This window comes from Nannobrachium achirus, assembly GCF_963921795.1.
Source record: "Nannobrachium achirus genome assembly, contig: SCAFFOLD_307, whole genome shotgun sequence".
NCBI classification, from domain to species: domain Eukaryota; kingdom Metazoa; phylum Chordata; class Actinopteri; order Myctophiformes; family Myctophidae; genus Nannobrachium; species Nannobrachium achirus.
The window spans coordinates 65,324-83,924 of NW_027664527.1; the positions used below are offsets into that span (position 1 = coordinate 65,324).

Consider the following 18,601-nt stretch of genomic DNA (forward strand, 5'->3'; position numbering starts at 1 on the left):
AATAGATATGAACTAATATTATCTGCAGTCTAACAACTTAAATGTGATTATATTCTTCATTTTGTACAGTTTATCAACATTAAAACACTTTGCTAGCCGAAATAGAATGGCTTGTTGTAGATTAGCCGTGAAATTTCTATTATTATATTATCTGAACCGCATTCATTTTACCAGACATCCAGCGCTATATCACGTGGTCTTCATCCCATTACCATACTGCGATCCCCGTTGTATACTCACCACAGTTCCCAATGAAATTCTTCAATCTGCATTGGCTTAGAGTGGCGGTTTCGGCCGACGCATCTTATCCCCGTGCGTTTCGTGTGCGCGATCCGTTCACGTAAATGTCAGCTCAAATAATCCACGGATGACTCAAGAGTAGATATGAACAGTTTCGCTCGCATAGCCCGCAGCACTCCTGCTGTACTAGCACAAACGTATAAACAGTAAATGGGTGGCTGCTAGGAAGCCTCTGGAAGGAATGGACCCGACGTCACTTCTGCTTCATGTCAGACGAGCCATGCGCTATTGATGGACGAGTGGTGACTAGGGAAGGTTAGACGATCGCCGATTTTCGGCTAAAAATCATTTATTTCGTTTTTAATGACAAAGTACGGTAAAAGACGGCGCGGCTGAGACTCCTTGCTCAGATGTCCGGTATATTCCGGTTTTAATATTAAGGGGCTCCCCGTGGCTTGCAAAGTGTTAATTATATGAATCAATACTAGTACTATTGCCCACCCCTATGCTAAAGTACTAAACAATGCCCACCCAGCACTCTCAGGGAGAGAAATCAGCTCCAGAAACATAAAATCATCAGCCAAAGAATTTTATTGGATCATTTCATTTCAACCAATCATCTCAACAAACATCCATCAACATCTGAGGCAAAACTAGTCAGTGCAGTTCCTCTTCTATGTACTTTCCCACTCCATGTTCACAGAATGGACAGGTGGAAGGCGTCTCCTAACAAGCCGCGTATCTCTGCGTGAATCACATTTTTTACGGCAAGAAAAAACGCAAACCCACCGCCCCACAAACGACACATTTGAAATGTTAATAAATAAACTCGGATTTCGGCTTTACAAAACAACAACTTCTCTTTTTTTTTTTTTACGAGATTTCACAGAACACAGGATCCAAGCGGTGATCGGCAGCTTTGCACACGAAACTGTTTCTCTCCGACATCCTTCAGAAGGCATTAACTGAACCTCAGAGTTCAAAGGATTTCTACCTGGTGACATCTTGTGATTAACCTTTTGATCTATTTTCCGATATCTTTGAATCCATTCTAAAAAGGCGCGTGAAATGTATGTTTACAAAGCGAATGACATCTGCGTGAAATCGATCCCCCTTTCCTGGTCGTGACCTTTGTGTTATTATTATTATTATTTTTTTGTCTTTAAAGTCAAACTTTAAAGTCATACTGTGTAACTTTGGCAATTAAAACAAAGCTATTTTTCATATAATCTGTATGTATATATTTCACAATAACAACTCCACCTTACCTAAATGTGTTTTTTGACACCTTCTCAAGCACTATTAAACATTATTTTAACAGCCGGACTACACCTGACTTTTCAAAGCATCCGTGTCTATGACGCGAGCCACGCATACGCACTACGCAGGCTATCAAATAGGCCTGGATCAATAAGTGCACGCACGCGTATGCAGAACTCACGTGCGTGTCTGCACAAATTCTCTTGTGTAAACCGGCCATTAGTTGCGAGACACCCCCCGACAATTGCGCCTAAATGACGTAGGCAACGGTAACGTATTTATTCATGTATTTTACAGTTTACAAGTACCGTTTCTGACGACATGTTGCTTCAGAGAATATCCTTGGGAGCTAGGACCCAGCAGCATTCCTATTTCCAGCACTCCTTCCTTATAGACCGTTTTCCTGAGCTCTCCCCTGTAGAGAGCGCCGCCGCCAACACAGCAGCCATTGGTGGAGTAGAAGTAAAATTATTGAAAATGGGAAATACTCAAGTAAAGTAGAAATATTCAAAATTGTACTTAAGTACAGTACTTAAGTAAATGTAGGCTACTAGTTACTTTACACCAGTGTTCCTCAACCTTTTCAGGCCACGACCCCCAAAATAATCATATTTTAACCACCTTGACGAGCACTAAGAGTTGAGGCATTAGATTTTGTCTAACACGGTTCTATTGTGAAAATAGCAGATCTACATGCTCACTGTGAGCATGTATATCGGCTATTCTCACAATTTCTGCCTCTAATATTTGACAATTTGGCCATTTGTCATTTTAGAGGTATTGAAAAGTCACTTTAGAAATGTGCAGAAACCCTCAATACACTTAAACTTTATGTTGGTTTGTTTACTGTTGAGTGAGAAAACAATGTTTCACATTAAGTCAATCAACTGGGGACCCCCCTGGGGGTCCTGACCCACAGGTTGAGAACCACTGCTTTACACTACTGTTGCACCGCCCTCCTGCGAGCGCTCAGGAAAGCGGTCTATAGACAAACACTCTAATGACAACGGCGCTACAGCGGCTGTCGCTAAATCAACGTTACACAGTATGACTTCAACCCACCCAAGCGAGTGACCAAGTGATTCGGGGGGAAAAGTGCGGGAGTGTGTGTGTGTGTGGGGGTTTGGCGCTAGAGAGGAAAAAAAAGCGGACGTGTGAATAGAACCCCCGGCACCGCACCATATCTTTACAGCCAGAAGGTAGAATAGTGGGTTGGCTTAACAAAACTATCGAAACGAAGCGGATAAAAGCGCCGAACTTTGTTTGAGGCTTCTTTAGGACCTAACGATGGATTTTAGCCTTGGGTACCAAACTTTATTTTGAAGTTTGCAAGCATTTGTTTTGCACAAAAAACTTTCCTTGGGCTAGAAATGGCCCCCAAAACACCCCAAAAAACTGTGAAAAATTATGACTCATCACTAAACCATCGTTTTGAGGGGCCATTTATAGCCCAATGAAAGTTTTTTTGTGCAAAACAAATGCTTGCAATGGATTCAGAATCATGACAAACCCCTAGTTGGACCCCTCACATCCTACTTAAAGCAGATCTTTTTTCTGGGTATTTTCCTCCTGTATACAAAGTCGATGGGAGCCCAACTTGATATGGATAATTCTTTGGGTAAACCAAAATAAAGTTTGGTACCCAAGGCTAAAAATCCATTGTTAGGTCCTAAAGAAGCCTGAAAAAAAGTTTGGCGCTTTTATCCGCTTCGTTTTCGATAATTTTGTTAAGCCAACGCACTATTACAACCAGAATGTAGAAGGGGGCGCGCGGCGGCAGGCGCCCGGCTCGCCGGGGGTTCCGCCTCCTTACGCATGGTCCTGCAGCAGCGCGGCGTACACCACCCTGGTGACCTGCAGCACGGCGGCGTGCATGGCGTACTGCACCGCCAGCGCCCCGAAGCCCTTGTAGAAGCCCAGGGTGCCCTCGTCGCGGCAGATGGCCGTCGCGCAGTCTCTCATGCCCTCGTACTGCGAGTTGATGGGCAGCACCTCCACGCCCAGGTCCGTGTTGTCGATGATGGTGCGCGTGCCCTGCACGCTCAGCCGGTGCAGCACCGTCTCCAGCGGGTAGAGGACGGCGTCCGCCACCAGCCCGGCGGCGAACGACGCCATCAGCTCGGGGAAGTAGGCGTCCAGGACCGCCGTCGTCGCCTGCGGGCGATGCGGGTCCGCCGGCGGCGGCTTCCGGCGGCTCTGGATGAGCCAGAGGACGAGCTTCTGGACGGCCGAGGACAGCACGTACCTAGGGGATGGGACGCAGTGTTCATTTATTTTAAGCAAATCTTGATTTAGTCTTAGTCTTTTGAATAACACACCATTTAGTCTTAGTCCTGTCTTAGTCTTCTGAAATTGTTTTAGTCTAGTCTAGTTGTAGCTGTCCCAGCAATGGAGGGGCTAGGCGGTTATTTTGTTTATTGATAGTATCTGGAAATATGTTAACTCATTTGCTGCTATGGCCGAAAATCCAGAAAAAAAATCCCGTTGTACCGCCCTGCCATGCCCGTAGAACCTGGAAATGTCCCGTTTTTGAAAAAAAAGAAAAAAAAAAAGAAAATCAAAAACATTTTTTTTCTAAAAAATGTTTTTGACCCCAAAAAATTTAGTAGGCATGATAGCAATCGTGAAATTGCATGTTTAACCCCCATAGCAACCCCATCTTTCAAACATGGCAGCCATCTTTGTTTACATTTTAGGAAAACATAATGGCTGCTATCTCATGAATGCCTGAACGGATTTCCATTCGGATTTTTTTGTTTGAAAGCTGTGAGCAATGTGGACACACGTGGTGCATTATCTAGGCATGGGTGTGCACTATGAATTACATGGAAGTCTATGGAGACAGGGGCATATGAGAGTACGAAGGTATTGTTAAATGGCAGCAAGTAGTAGGTGTGGTTACATAACATCAATCATTTCAGTCAGTTAAATAGAGGCCACATGCTGAGGTTCAAGTAAATGAAGCTGATAGAACAGAGGGGAGCTCTGTCTCCATATGAGAAGAGTCTCTAAATATCAAAAAGATAAAAGGGCCAACAAGGGTCTCTACAAAAAGGAAGAGAACATTTAACTACTCCTAAACATGGTGCAGAAGGCGCAGACGGCACATCACCTTTGTTGTTTGGTTGTCAGTTCTTTATTGTTTGTATATGTTTTTGCATTGTCTTTTATTGTTGCATCTGTTATTGGGCATTGTTTAATTTGTGTTTCTTTCATTGTATCTAAAACATGTATTTATGTCATTTTCAGTTATTCACAGTGATTCATGAGTGTCATCTGGAAAATTAAGATTCTTGTGAACATCAGTCGAACCGTAGTCTATCTGTGCCAGAAGTCCAGTTTGGGGGCAGTTACACTAGTCTTAGTCGACTAAATATCAAAACATTTAGTCTTAGTCTAAGTATTTTGGGCTAAATATAACCACATAACTCTGAACAAGTCATTGTCTTCTACTGCCTGTTATTTGGTCAAAATAAACCAAACATAAAAGATGTATTTGGCTTGAATTTCATTGCAGTTACGTACATACCAGTGTTCATTTTTACAGCCATTAGTCTTAGATTTAGTCTTAGTCTTTTGAATAACACAAATAATAGTCTTAGTCTTCTGAAATTGTTTTAGTCTCGTCTAGTCTTATCGACAAAATATCAAAATCTTGTAGTCTTTTAGTCTTAGTCGACAAAATTAACACCGATGGGACAATAATCGCCGTTATCGTTTACCCCGATAAAAAAAAAAAAACACTCGCAATAATTGTATTGTGGAGATTTAATCGTAAATAGCTATTTCTCAGGTCACAATAATCGTGACTAGGGCATTCACGAATAGTGATTTTTAGTATTTGAATTATTCGACCTCAAAGTATTCGTATAGTCGAATAATAATAATAATAATAAAACTTTATTTGTATAGCACCTTTCATGACATGAAATGCAGCTCAAAGTGCTTTACAGAGCATAAAATGAAGCACACGTGCTTAACAGAGAAAAAGTAAAATAGAAAATAAAAAATACATAAAAAAGAGATAAGTAAAATGATTACAATAAAGCAAGAAAAAATAAAAGCATAGAACATTGAAGAACAATTTCAGAGCCGTGCGGACGTCAATAGCAGCATAGGGATTAAAAAATTTAGCTAAAAGCAAGAGTAAAGAAATAGGTCTTGAGCTGTGCTTTAAAGCTATCCACCGAGGCTGCCTGTCTTAGGTGTAGTGGTAGTTTATTCCAAGCTGTCGGTCCATAGAAGCAGAAAGCTGCTTCACCATATTTTTTATATGTCATTGTTGGCACCTCAAGTAGGTCTGCACTAGAGGACCTGAGTGGGCGGGTTGGAACATATCTATGCAGGCAGTTATAGAGGTACGAAGGTGCCAGACCATTTAGAGCTTTATAAACAAGTAAAAGAATTTTAAAATCAATCCTAAAAACAACCGGGAGCCAGTGTAGCGACGCTAAAACTGGAGTAATATGTTCTCTTATCTTAGTTTTTGTTAAAACTCTGGCTGCTGCATTTTGAACAAGTTGTAATCTGTCAGTTGTTTTCTTTGGCAGACCAGAGAGAAGTGCGTTGCAGTAATCAAGCCGAGAGAAAACAAAAGCGTGGATCAGCGTTTTTGCATCGTTCAGCGACAGATAGGCTCTAATTCGCGCAATATTTCTAAGGTGAAAGAAGGCAATCTTCGTGACATGATTAATGTGTGTATTAAAATGTAATTCAGCATCAATGATCACCCCCAGGTTCTTAACAGAGGTGTTATTTTCTTTAGCCAGGTTACCAAGTCTATTTATTATTGATTCTCTCTTCGTCAGGACTGGCCAAACTGTCAAATATTAAGTAAGCAAGAGGCAAACATTGTGAAAATAGCAGATCTGCTATTTTCACAATATTTATTTGGGGAACCGAGTCACATTAAATGTAATACCTACAATTCCAAGTGCTTGTCAGGGTGGGAGTCCCCAGTTCAAATGTTTATTTTGGGGGTCATGGCCTAAAAAGGGTTGAGAACACCTGGTATAGAGCATTAATAAATTCATCCACCAGGGCCATTGACAACTCATTCTTATGACTTCCTATCTAGCCAAGCTTTATAAACTATATATTTTTTTTTAAAGAGAAAAAAAACAAAAAAAAAAAAACGAATATTCGACTTCGGTGAACAACGTCGAATAGTGTCTTTGATATTCGAATATTCTAATATTTGGTGAATGCCCTAATCGTGACATGACATTTTCAGACGGTCCCATCCCTACACGTACCTCAGGAGGCCGTGGAGCAGCGTGGGCCCCGCCAGGGCCAGGAGGGGCAGGAGCCTCTTGCTGTGCGGCACGCCCAGGCCCACCACGCGGCCCACGCCCTCGCGCACACAGTCCAGCACGCCGGGGTTGTCGCGGATGATCTCGCTCTGGAAGAGGGGAGAGAGAGAGGATTGATGAGTAGAGATGTCTCTACAGCAGTGGTTTTCAAAGTGGGTGACGGGGCACCCTGGGGTGCCGTGACGGCAGTCCAGGGTGAGATAATTTGATAATATTTGGAATTTATTTGGACACTTGAAAACATATTTAGTATCATTTTAAACTTGAAGTACAAAGTTATTTTCGGTTAGTTCTAACCAAAATGGCTAAATTCTCTCAAAATAATCGCTAAAATATGCTATAAATATAAGGTGCTGGGAGTGAAAATTATGAATATCGTCACTGTCAGGCAAAAGCCTTGTATCTCCAAGTTTCAAATGTGCATGTTTTTTGGTAAAATAAAAGCCCTACTTCATCATCATACAAAAGTGTCACACAAGTAGTGAAAAAAGACGATCTACTTGTAGATCTGCTATTTTCACTATTTTAAGTCGTTTTTAAAATATAACACAAAAAGAGAAGGTTTTGGACATACAAGGTTTCCACCCGACAATGACGATATAATGTAGGGGTGCCTTGGATGAAAAAAAATATTCATGGTGCCCTGAGACAAAAAGGTTTGGGAATGGGAACCCGTTCTCTACAGTGAAGTATGGTATAATAGGATAGAGTGCAGTGGAATACTGAAGAATATGGTATAGAATACAGTGGAATACGATAGAATCCAGCGGGAATGTAGTGGAATACAGTGGAATAGGGTAGTGGTTCTCAATCTTTTCAGGCTGCGACCCCCCAAATAGTCATATTTTAACTGGGGACCCCCACCCTGACGAGCACTAAGAGTTGAGGCATTACATTTTATATAACACGGTTCTATTGTGAAAATAGCAGATCTACATGCTCACAATGCCTCGCGTTGTGGATCTGCTATTTTCACAATTTCTGCCTCAAATATTTGACAATTTGGCCAATGTTACATTTATTTTAGAAGTATTAAAAGGTCTTTAATCATCAGTTTAGAAATGTGCAGATACACTCTATACACATTAAGCTAATCATCTGGAGACCCCCCAAAATAATTTGGGGCCCCCCTGGGGGTCCCGACCCACAGGTTGATAACCAGTGGCATAGGGTAGAATACGGTAAGATCAGTGGGATTCTTTATATCTTCAGATATCTTTATGTGACAATAGTATATCCTTAAATATACCACAATATCTTATGGGCTAGCACCTATCCTCTCATCTCCATAAATTACATATAAGCTACTTCAAATACAAGTTCAGATTTCAGGGAACTGTTCTCACCTCGATCGTCAAATCATAAAATATAAACCATCTTTAATATTAACATCCTTCAAACATGTATTTACAAGATTTACTAATGAAATAACCAGAGTGCCAAGATAACCTCCAAGACCACTTCCACGCATTCAAAGAGATCAAACCGTTGACGGCAGGTCTGGTTACACACTTCCAACAATACTTCCACAAAACTCAATTTTTAATTCCCATATATACCAAGCAGTCAAATCATCTACATGTATCCAGATCTTACACCACCAGGGGGCAGTTCTGTGCCAAGTTCAGAGGTGTCTCAATTTGGATTTTTTTTTGTCTTTTCGTTTTTAATTATATCCCATTGAGATAAAAGATTGTATCAAGAACCAATACGTTCCATCAACAGATTCAGAAACAATTTATTTTCGGTGGTAACACTGACTCTGAAGGGTTCTAAATTAGGCTAGGGCAAGGATCTTCAACAGGGGGTCCGGGACCCCTAGGGGGTCCTCAGAGTTACTACAGGGGGTCCTCCAAATCTTTGTGTGATAGAAACCTTTTTCTCCTTTTTTTTATATTAACCACTTGAACCGTGTGTGTTCTGAGATTCTGAGAACTTTAGCCAAAAATAGCAGATCTACAAGCTCACAACGCTTGTAGATCGGCTATTTTCTAGAAAAAGAGCAGACTAAGTACAGAGTGAAATGTCAAGTTTATTAAGTATTGACGGTTCAAGTGGTTAAATATCTGAAAACACAAATTGACATGAATCCAAAACACACTGATGATTGTGCTGTCAAACAATGAAACTATATGGAATTTATGAAAAGGTTGTGGGGGTCCCTGCTTCATCTCTCTCTCAACTAAAGGGGTCCTTGGCCTGAAAACATTGAAGACCCCTGGGCTAGGGGCAAAGAACGGAACTGGTTCTACTCCGTGGAAAAAGGGGGCCAGTGAGACCAAACATGCATGCCATGCTGGCTAGTGAGCCACCTAATACATATTCTTACATTTAATATTAGAGTAGAAAATAATAAATACCTGGACTGTCTCTATTAGACTGGCAGAGTAGAACGGCATAGCAACAACATAGGTCACACTGAATAAAGAGAGAGAGAGGTAGGGCAGAGACAGAAAGAAAGAGGGAGGGAGAGAGAGAGTTAGAGAAGTGACAAAGAAAGGAGGGAGAGAGAGAGAGAGACATTAACCTATATAACAAATGATGAATATCAGTTGTATTGATTCATGCTGTATTTGATATTCAATTCAGTCAATGTTTCAGATACATTTCATATCCCACATTGAATATTTACCCCTTAAGAAGCAAATGTCCAGCAACTTGTCTGAGGTTCCATCGATGTGATAGTTCTCTAAAACACACACATGCACGCACACACGCACACACACACACACACACACACACACACACACACACACACACACACACACACACAATTAGTAGTAGTTAGGGTTAGGTGTAGCCTAGTGGCAGTATTATAATGTTCAGACAATGTTTGAATCATCTCAGGAACATCTCAGGAATCAGATCTTTTTTTTGTTATGAAGACATCTAAATCACATTATAATTATATTCCGTTATAATTATTGCAATGGTGTTTTTACATGTCTTCTTAAGCAAAACCCTCAATAGACAGGGGCGGATCTATGATTGTTCTAAAACATTCCTGCATGCGTTTTAAATTGAATACTTGGTTATTTATTATTAACTGAAAAGATGTGCATCCAAATAGGCCAGCATGCCCAGCTAGCAACATTTTAATGTAATATTTTATCAATAGTCAAAGGCGGTCGGGTGGCCCTTAATTATATTGTTATATTTTGTAGTTACCGTGGTAACGGCGTACACTCACTGATGATTCCCTCTGTTCCCAGAGTGATTCCCTGAACCACAAAAGTACTTCCCATTCCTTTCCAGAGTGCCTTGGGACCCTGAAAGATATCACAAAGTGCAGCATTGGTACATTTACCACAAAGCACTGTCTTTGAAGTTCTACAATATAAAAGGATAGACCGACTACTTTGCGGCTTTATCGCACAACGCATTTCGCCATCACGCTTCAGGACGATTTTACTCTTACATACTTTCTTGCATTGACCAGCACCTCCCACTCTAGAATCTGGATGTGCACACCCTGGAATATGTTTGCAGGAACATAATAAACACAAAAGCTGAGAAGAGATTGCATGTGAGCACGTACCTGACTTTTGGTTATGTTGTACATGACGCTGACTGCCGTCAGCGGAGAGAGGTGGTAACAGCGAGCATGGTAATTCACCTACAACAGAGTACACACAGTTAGCCTTGTTATCATTTTAAAAAACTATTTAAAATAGTGAAAACAGCCAATCACACTAGATCTGCTGTTTAGTTTTGTGCGACACTCGTATGATGAAGTAGGGCTTTAATTTACGGAAAAAACAGACATTTGAAACTTGGAGATACAAGGTTTCTGCCCGACAGTGACGATATATTCATTTTAAGTTTCGCATTAACGATTTGTGACCGCTTCTTTTAAACTCTTCTTTTAAACTCTTGATGAATTCTGAAACATATACTAGGAGGTGAAAAGGAAGGAACAGGGATGGATTCTGGTCTGACGTACCTGGCACTGCCTTCGAAAGACTATACAGGGGTGAGCGAGCACATTTTCTGTGAAAAGACTGAAGAGAGACAACAAGTAGAGCGAGGTACATTAGTTTATAATGTGAAGAGAGAGACAGTTATACTGTTACATACTACATACTACTACTGTACTAACTATTATTACACTAATACACTACATCAGGGGTCTTCAACGTTTTCAGGCCAAGGACCCCTTTGCTGAGAGATGAAGCAGGGACCCCCTCTACATACACATACATAAATGTGCGATGCAGATTTTGCATCGATTTCATAGACTTCTTTGACAGCACTGTCATCAGTCTATGTTGGAGACATTTAACCACTTAAATAGTCGATATTTTGTAAACTTGACCTTTCACTCTGTACTTGGTCTGCTCTTTTTTTTTTACCTCTACACCAAACCTATTTGCCGAAAATAGCCAATCTACAAGCTCAACGCCTCGCTCGTAGATCTGCTATGTTTGGCTAAAGTTCTCCTTGAAATAGGGATGCGAGGGTTCAAGTTGTTAATTATCCTATTCACACAAGGATTTGGCGCCCCCCCTGTAGTGACTCTGAGGACCCCCTAGGGGTCCCGGACCCCCTGTTGAAGACCCCATCAACTACTATACTACCGTACTACTCACCTCGCAAGTCCTATTCCAAAACCGGCAAATCTGTTCAGTTGTTCTGTGGATGAAAAACAAGTATTAAGATAAAAACATACAAGTGCCACAACCTACCGGTATACACACAATTTACATGTGTGTGGGTGGTTGTGTATGGGTGGGTACATGTGCGCAGGCGTGCAAGTCAGAAATCCGAATGAACTTTATTGTAACATCATACATTTACAGGTGTAAAGAAGTGGGCGAAACATCTTTTTCGTTGAAGGGCGCAAAGAAAAACATGTCAAGGAAAGGCAAGAATAAAAGATGACTACACAAATATCTGTTGTGATTTCCCTGCCGACGAAGTAGTGGGGCACCAATCAGGACCCAGTATGCAAATGTGGGGCAGGGTTATCACCAGAGGAGAAGGACTCCCAACTCTATGGATCAGAGCTAATGGCCACCCACCTAAGCCAGGTTCTGCTGGAGTTCAGCTCAATCTATTTACTTCACCATCACCACACGCTATACCATACATGGGCAACTGGCGGCACATGCGGCCCCCACCTTCACTTCACAGGTTAATACCGGAATACTGATATATTATTGATTTCAGCTGTTACAATTCCAAAAATGACCTACTTTAATTCCATCAGTCTATATTAGTAGCTTAATGACTTGTATAGTAGTATTAAAATGTATTTTTTTTTATGTCCAATGTATTTGTATTTAGGTTCATAAAGTCAACATGAGTATATAACTAAATGCGTTTGAAATTAAATCAAAATGTTACATTTCAGGATTCCAATTAAAAAGAAGCAAAAATAGACGATCTTGTTTTGAGCTTGTAGATCTGCTATTTTTGTATGAGATACTAGATAACTAGAATGACAAAGTAGGATGTAGCAATATGCATTGTGGCCCTCTGGAGTGAAGGTGGAAATATAGTGGCCCTCGCCATCATCAAAGTTGCCCACCCCTGCGCTATACAGTACAGCTGCTGCTTGCTGGACAATGGCAATGACCCAAGTTAAACAACTGTCCATTTCTATATTCAAAGAAAAAAACTCCAAAATGTCTCAAGACTCTCAATGCTGAGACTGTTGAATGATTGAATACGCTATTAGTCAATAGTCTATAATAACTACATTGACTGATAACATAAATTGAGGTTTGCTCAAAGGGCAGGGAGGTTCAGTTCATTGTATCATGTAGATATAATGTATTTATTTGATTTGATCGACACTTGCTATATCATTGTTGTTTGGCTACAGGGACAGATTATGGTCTGGTGAGCTCCATCAGCTTAAAGAAATAAACAAATCATATACTAGATTTGCTCATAAATATATGATAAGCATGTTGTTTTGATGCCTCATGCATATTTTTTTTTTTATTACTTGGCCTTGATTTGTCACAGAGATTTCTTATTGGCATCATAACTGGCATTACCGTGAATAATTGTTGCCCACCACACACCCTGCTTGCAGAGGCTAAAATCGCCTATTGCAGGATAGCAGTAGCAGGCTACTAGCAGCTGTAGTGGTACCTAGTAGCATCTATACTACTAGTAGTAGTAGCAGCAGCAGCTTAGTAGAATAGCAGGACCTCTCGACCATTGGTTCTCAAAGTGGGATCTGGGGACCCCCAGGAGTCCTTGGGGGAGTTCCAGGGGGTCCCCAGCTAAATGATAGTTAGGAACCAAATGGACCCTTATGGGTATGTAACTCAGAGAGAGTACAAATGGATGACGGGTCCATTTGGTTCCATTTGTGCACTCTCCGAGTTAAATCAACATTGATTTTACAATATAAATTGCCGTCTCGGAGATGGGGGTCCGTACTAGCCTAATCCATGTCAAACTGGGGGGTCCTAGTTGAAATTAGAGCCGTAAAAATCTTCTCTTGTGGGGGTCCCTGGCATTATCTTTAAGAGTCATTTTGGGGGTCCTTGACATGAATCAGTTCGAGAACCACGGGTATGATGGAAGGACCACTAGAAGTAAACAGCAGCCAATCCATGTCATAGTTCCGACCTCCCATTATTCCGACCACCTAAACCTAACCTTAACCTAACGCTGGTGAATGCTAACCTGGTGAATGTTAATCTAGTCGGAATATTGAGACGTCGGACTTAATGATCAGTCCCCCTCGAATCTCCCACAGGAGAATGGACTCTATTGTAAAATCTTATCTTATGGGGGTCCCTGGCATTATCTTTAGGTGTCATTTTGGGGGTCCTTGACATGCATCAGTTCGAGAACCACGGGTATGATGGAATTAGCAAGGACCACTAGAAGTAAACAGCAGCCACCAGGATGGACTCTAGATACCTGTCGGAGGCTTTTCGGGCGGATCGTCCAGCAGCCGCCCGTGATCGTCTCCCGACGGCGTCTTCTCGCCGAAGTGCAGGTTCCGGCTGCCGGGGATGTCGGGCGGGGTGGTGACCCACTGGACGTCCTGCTGCCCGGCGGCCCCGTATGACCTCCCCGCCCCGTAGAGGCTGCTCCCGCCCGGGTAGGACGGCTCGCCGCGGTAGCCCAGCGCGCCCCCCTCGAAGCTGTCCGGTCGTCGCGAAGTCATAACGTAGACCTACCCCCGGCCCGCCGCCCGGACCTCTCTAGGATGATCGCTTAATAATACGGGATATGGGTTCCAGTCCCGCGTCTCGTGATGGGGGTGAAAACAACAACAACACGCGTATACGCTCAAATCCTGTTCATTTAATAGTGATCACTGGAGTCGTCTCCTTCGCCGCTTGCAAAACAGACACACACAACCATAGCTGTCAAGGCTAATGCCGGAAGTGCACTATTGTACTTCCGGGTTTCGCCGGCCCTCATGGGATTTGTAGTTCAACTGTTTCAGTGGCAAGGTACAAAAAGCAAACAAGATAATGTGTGTGTGTGTGTGTGCGTGTGTGCGTGCGTGTGTGTGTGTGTGTGTGTGTGTGTGTGTGACTATACACACACACACACACACACACAGGCCTATATACATACATTTATATATATACTGTATATATATATATACATATATATATATGTTCTCGACAATGAGCAATAAGTGGTAGGACTAGATATAATAGGCCTATTGTATTACTCACTCATCAACTGTCTTAGTCAAGAAGTGTTGAGTAGTTTGTCCTGTGTGATGAACTTATATAGGCATATTGTTGTGTTTACGTCGTATTATCCTCAACAACTGCTTCTGTGGAGGTCCCAAACCCGTGCATGGTGCAAGAAGCAGTGAGCTGCAGTTAGTAGTAGCACCCTTCTTTGGGTAAACAAGCACACTAGTGTTACTACTCGAGTCAATGACCTGTCTTGAGTCAGGACTCAAGTCCAAATGTCATTGGCTCGGTCTCGTCTCGGTCTCGCCCAAGATTTTAACTCGGCCTTGACTTGGTCTCGGACTAAACTCTGGACTCTTCCCCCACCGAGTCCACTCGAGTCAAGAGTCAAGACAATGCAATGAAAATATAATTGTATTATACCCATATTATGAGGAGCTCATTCACATTAACATTATAAGAGGGCTGTCTGGCACTTTTCATTGATGAAAAAAAATCCTTTTGCATGCCAGTCAGAGTTGCCCCTGTGCAACGGATTCTGTCCGTTCTTGTCTTCTTTTTTTTTTACACAGTGAAATATACATTGGTAAATTAGCTTTCACATCATATTGCTCAGGTGGATCTTGACCTTGACAGCCTTGACTAGATGTGTCTAAAACTTTATGTAGCCCCAGCCAATAGGGTGTGCCAAATGTAGTTCTAAGAGCGGCCATTTCTTGGGTAAACACAGCCTTACACAGGTGTTCTGATTAGACTATAGCATTAGTTCTATGCAATCAAACAATTGAAACACCTGTGTTTTTACCCAAGAAATGGCCGCTAAGGACTACAATGACGTAGGCGCTGGCACACACTATAAACCGACCCGCAAACGCCCTGCCAATCGAGCTCAGCTCGGCACAGTGGTTTGTGTGTCGGACTGGCGAGTGGGAGAGTGGTGTTCGATACCCGCTCCTGCGCTTCACTACAATCTGGCGTTGTCGGCAGGATGAGGAGCGTGATATCCTTGCGTGAGGGACATGAGGGACGTCGTGTGCGGTGGTCCGCGGTGTGAAATGTGAAGCGCGAGGACGCGCTTCAAAAGACCGAGGGGGTGATTGTAGCCCCAGCCAATAAACCGACCCGCAAATGCCCTGCCAATCGAGCTCAGCTCTATTGGCACAGTGGTTTGTGTGTCGGACTGGCGAGTGGGAGAGTGGTGTTCGATTCCCGCTCCTGCGCTTCACTACATTTAGTTTAGTAAGAAAACCCTAGTAGCCGCAATTTGCAACACTAGATTTTTTTTATAATCGGTTGAATCTAGGGTTGCAATACCTCCCATAGGGATCCAATGCATCAAAACAGTTTTTTGCTATCTGATTGTATTAAACATCTTCAAACTCACCAATATTGTGGCTCTGTGGAAAGCTTGGAATTTACTCTTACTATCTGCAAAGTGTTTGTTTCTGAAAAATCCACCGTATAATTGTTATGATTTATTTTCTGTCAAGAAATCCGAGCAGACATGGTTTATTTTCTAAGTGTTGAACTTCGGAAGCGCTCGTCTTCTATAACGCCATGTCCCGCTGCCTCCTGCATAATGTAACATTTAGTACCAGGTGGTCACAGGACCGTTGAGGGATTTTCCACAAGCGCTTCCAAACTCCAGGACTTTATTATCACCTGAACCAAATTTCTTGGATAGAAAGTAGCTCCTAACATGTCTACTGTGGATTTTTCTGAAACAAACACTTTGCAGATAGAAAGAGGACGCTCCAAGCTTTCCATATAGCCGCAATATTGGTGAGTTTGAAGTCGTTTAATACAATCAGATAGCAAAAAACTGTTTTGATGCATTGGATCCCTATGGGAGGTATTGCAACCCTAGATTCATCCGATTATAAAAAATCTAGTGTTGCAATTTGCGGCTAAGAAAACCCATAGTCCGGAAAATGAGTCAAAAAGTGCAAACTTTTCAAGGTGTAAAATTATGTCCTGAGAATTCCATGAAGTTACACATTGATCTATCTTCTTCATTTTGCTCTCAAAGTGCACCAGAGCAATACATTTAACTTACAGATGCAATGAAAAGGGATAATACTATACCACTGACCACACCTCAGTACCTTTTTTATTCACGGTAATACCTTTTTCCTTTTTTTTTATCTGGTCTCGGTCTCTACCCCCGTTGGCCTTGGTCTCGACTCGGCCCTCTCCTGCACTTGGGTCTTGACTTGGACTCGCTTTAGGTGGACTCGACTACAACACTAAAGCACACTGCCCAGCCATGGTCAGACCCGACAGCAACGATTTACAGGGGAGCGTGTCATCATTTCGACATAGCATCTTTTTGACGCGGGTGAATGTTAACCTGGTGAAACCACTATGCCTTAACCCAGTGTTTCTCAACCTTTTTTCTGCATGGGCACACTTTTCATGTCCCAAGAATCCATGGGCACACCAACATAATACATGGGGGTGTAAATATCGTCACTGTCGGGAAGAAACCTTGCATCTCCAAGTTTCAAATTTGTACGTTTCTTCGCAAAGCAAAGCCCTGCTTCATCATACAAGGCTGTCGCACAACAGTAGTGAAAACAGCCGATCTACTTGTAGATCGGCTGTTTTCACTAGTTTAAATCGTTTTTAAAATGATAAATACAATACCGGCTTTCGAGCAGTTTCAAGGGGCACACCAAAGGTCACAGTGGTTGAGAAACACTGCCTTAACCTAACCTCAGTAAAACTATGCCTAAGCCTAACCCTTAGTCGAAATGAAGGGACGTCGAAAAGGCGAGATTTCACCGATTTACAGTACATACCACAATTGAAAGCAATGACCATTCAATTGAAAGCAATGACCATTCAATGTTGTGTCCTTGAAACAGCTTTTTAATGAGTTCACATATATGCATCATGTGCATTATAAGCCGTGCATTTGATGCTGTCAACAAGCGAGTGCAAAGTGAAAGAATTTAACGCTTGACATTTTCTTTCAAATCTTTTCTTTTCTTTTTTTAACTTTCCAGTCATTTCTCTCTTGTCTCCAGCAGCAGAATAATGTTCAGATCCTAGATCAGATGACATTATAGTCAACCAACCAACAGCAAAGAGTACAATGATCAGATCCTAGATTAGCAACGTTACAACCAACCGAAAGTATTGTTAAGGAGAGTTAAGGATTAGGGTTGGGATCCCGGAACCGGAGGAATCAGTGGAACCTGATCCAGAATTGTGGAACCGGAATCGGTTCCATGGTATTTGGAACCCGATTTGATCACACTGTCAGAGCTAGTGGATTTCACGTCTGCTATACAATTACAATAACAGTGGTTCAGACACTTTTAAATGTCAAGGACCACCATAACTCAGAGCGTACACATTTGCACACTCAAGAGTAAGGAATTGGAACCGTTAAGAGCAGGGGTCTTCAACGTTTTCAGACCAAGGACCCCTTAGTTGAGAGAGAGATGAAGCAGGGACCCCCACAACCTTTCATAGATTCCATATAGCTTCATTGTTTGAAAGCACAATCATCATTGTATTTTGGATTCATGTCAATTTGTGTTTTCAGATATTTAACCACTTGAACCGTCAATACTTAACTCATTGAGTGCCAGCCTATCACCACTAGAGGGCGCCCAGTGACCAGAGAATAATAGAGATATGCTGGTAATGCATGCCCAAGCCCTGGAGCCATGACTTGCCTGAACACTTTCCTTTGTGCATGTACAGGAAGAGGATGAAGTTAGCTTGAAGTTAGCTATTGGCTACCAAGCATTTTAGAAGCCTTATTTTCGTCAACTTAGCCATGATTAAACCTTGCACACCTCATGCATGGGAAAAAAACAGAGAAGAATGAGCTCTAAAAAATCCAATGCAATCCTGGATTGCATTGGAGTGGATTTGTGCAGTTTGTTCACAGCTTTCAAACAAAAAAATCCGATTGGAAATCCGTTCAGGCATTCTTGAGATAATCGCCATTATGTTTTACATGTAATGTAAACAAAAATGGCTGCCCTGTATGTTAGATGGGGTTGTATGGGGGTGGAACATGCAAAATCGCGATTGAAATCATGTTCACCAGATTTGATGGGGTCCAAAAAAAAAAAAAAAAAAATTCAAAACATTTTTTTTCAAATTTTTTTTTTTTTTTTTTTTTTTTTTTTTTTAAAAGCCGAACTT

General features: G+C 41.9%; 1 protein-coding gene across 1 annotated transcript; it reads right to left on the reverse strand.

The window, feature by feature from the left end:
* Positions 1–1,010: 1,010 nt before the first annotated feature.
* Positions 1,011–14,017, reverse strand: LOC308280950 (mitochondrial outer membrane protein SLC25A46-like). The gene is made up of 9 exons (XM_080755245.1): positions 13,698–14,017; positions 11,402–11,444; positions 10,756–10,813; positions 10,351–10,428; positions 9,981–10,081; positions 9,445–9,501; positions 9,173–9,230; positions 6,756–6,901; positions 1,011–3,745 (listed from the first exon to the last, which is right to left on the reverse strand). The coding sequence occupies exons 1-9, from the start codon at positions 13,945–13,947 to the stop codon at positions 3,310–3,312; spliced, it is 1,227 nt and encodes a 408-aa protein (XP_080611371.1). The 5' UTR covers positions 13,948–14,017; the 3' UTR covers positions 1,011–3,309.
* Positions 14,018–18,601: the final 4,584 nt, after the last annotated feature.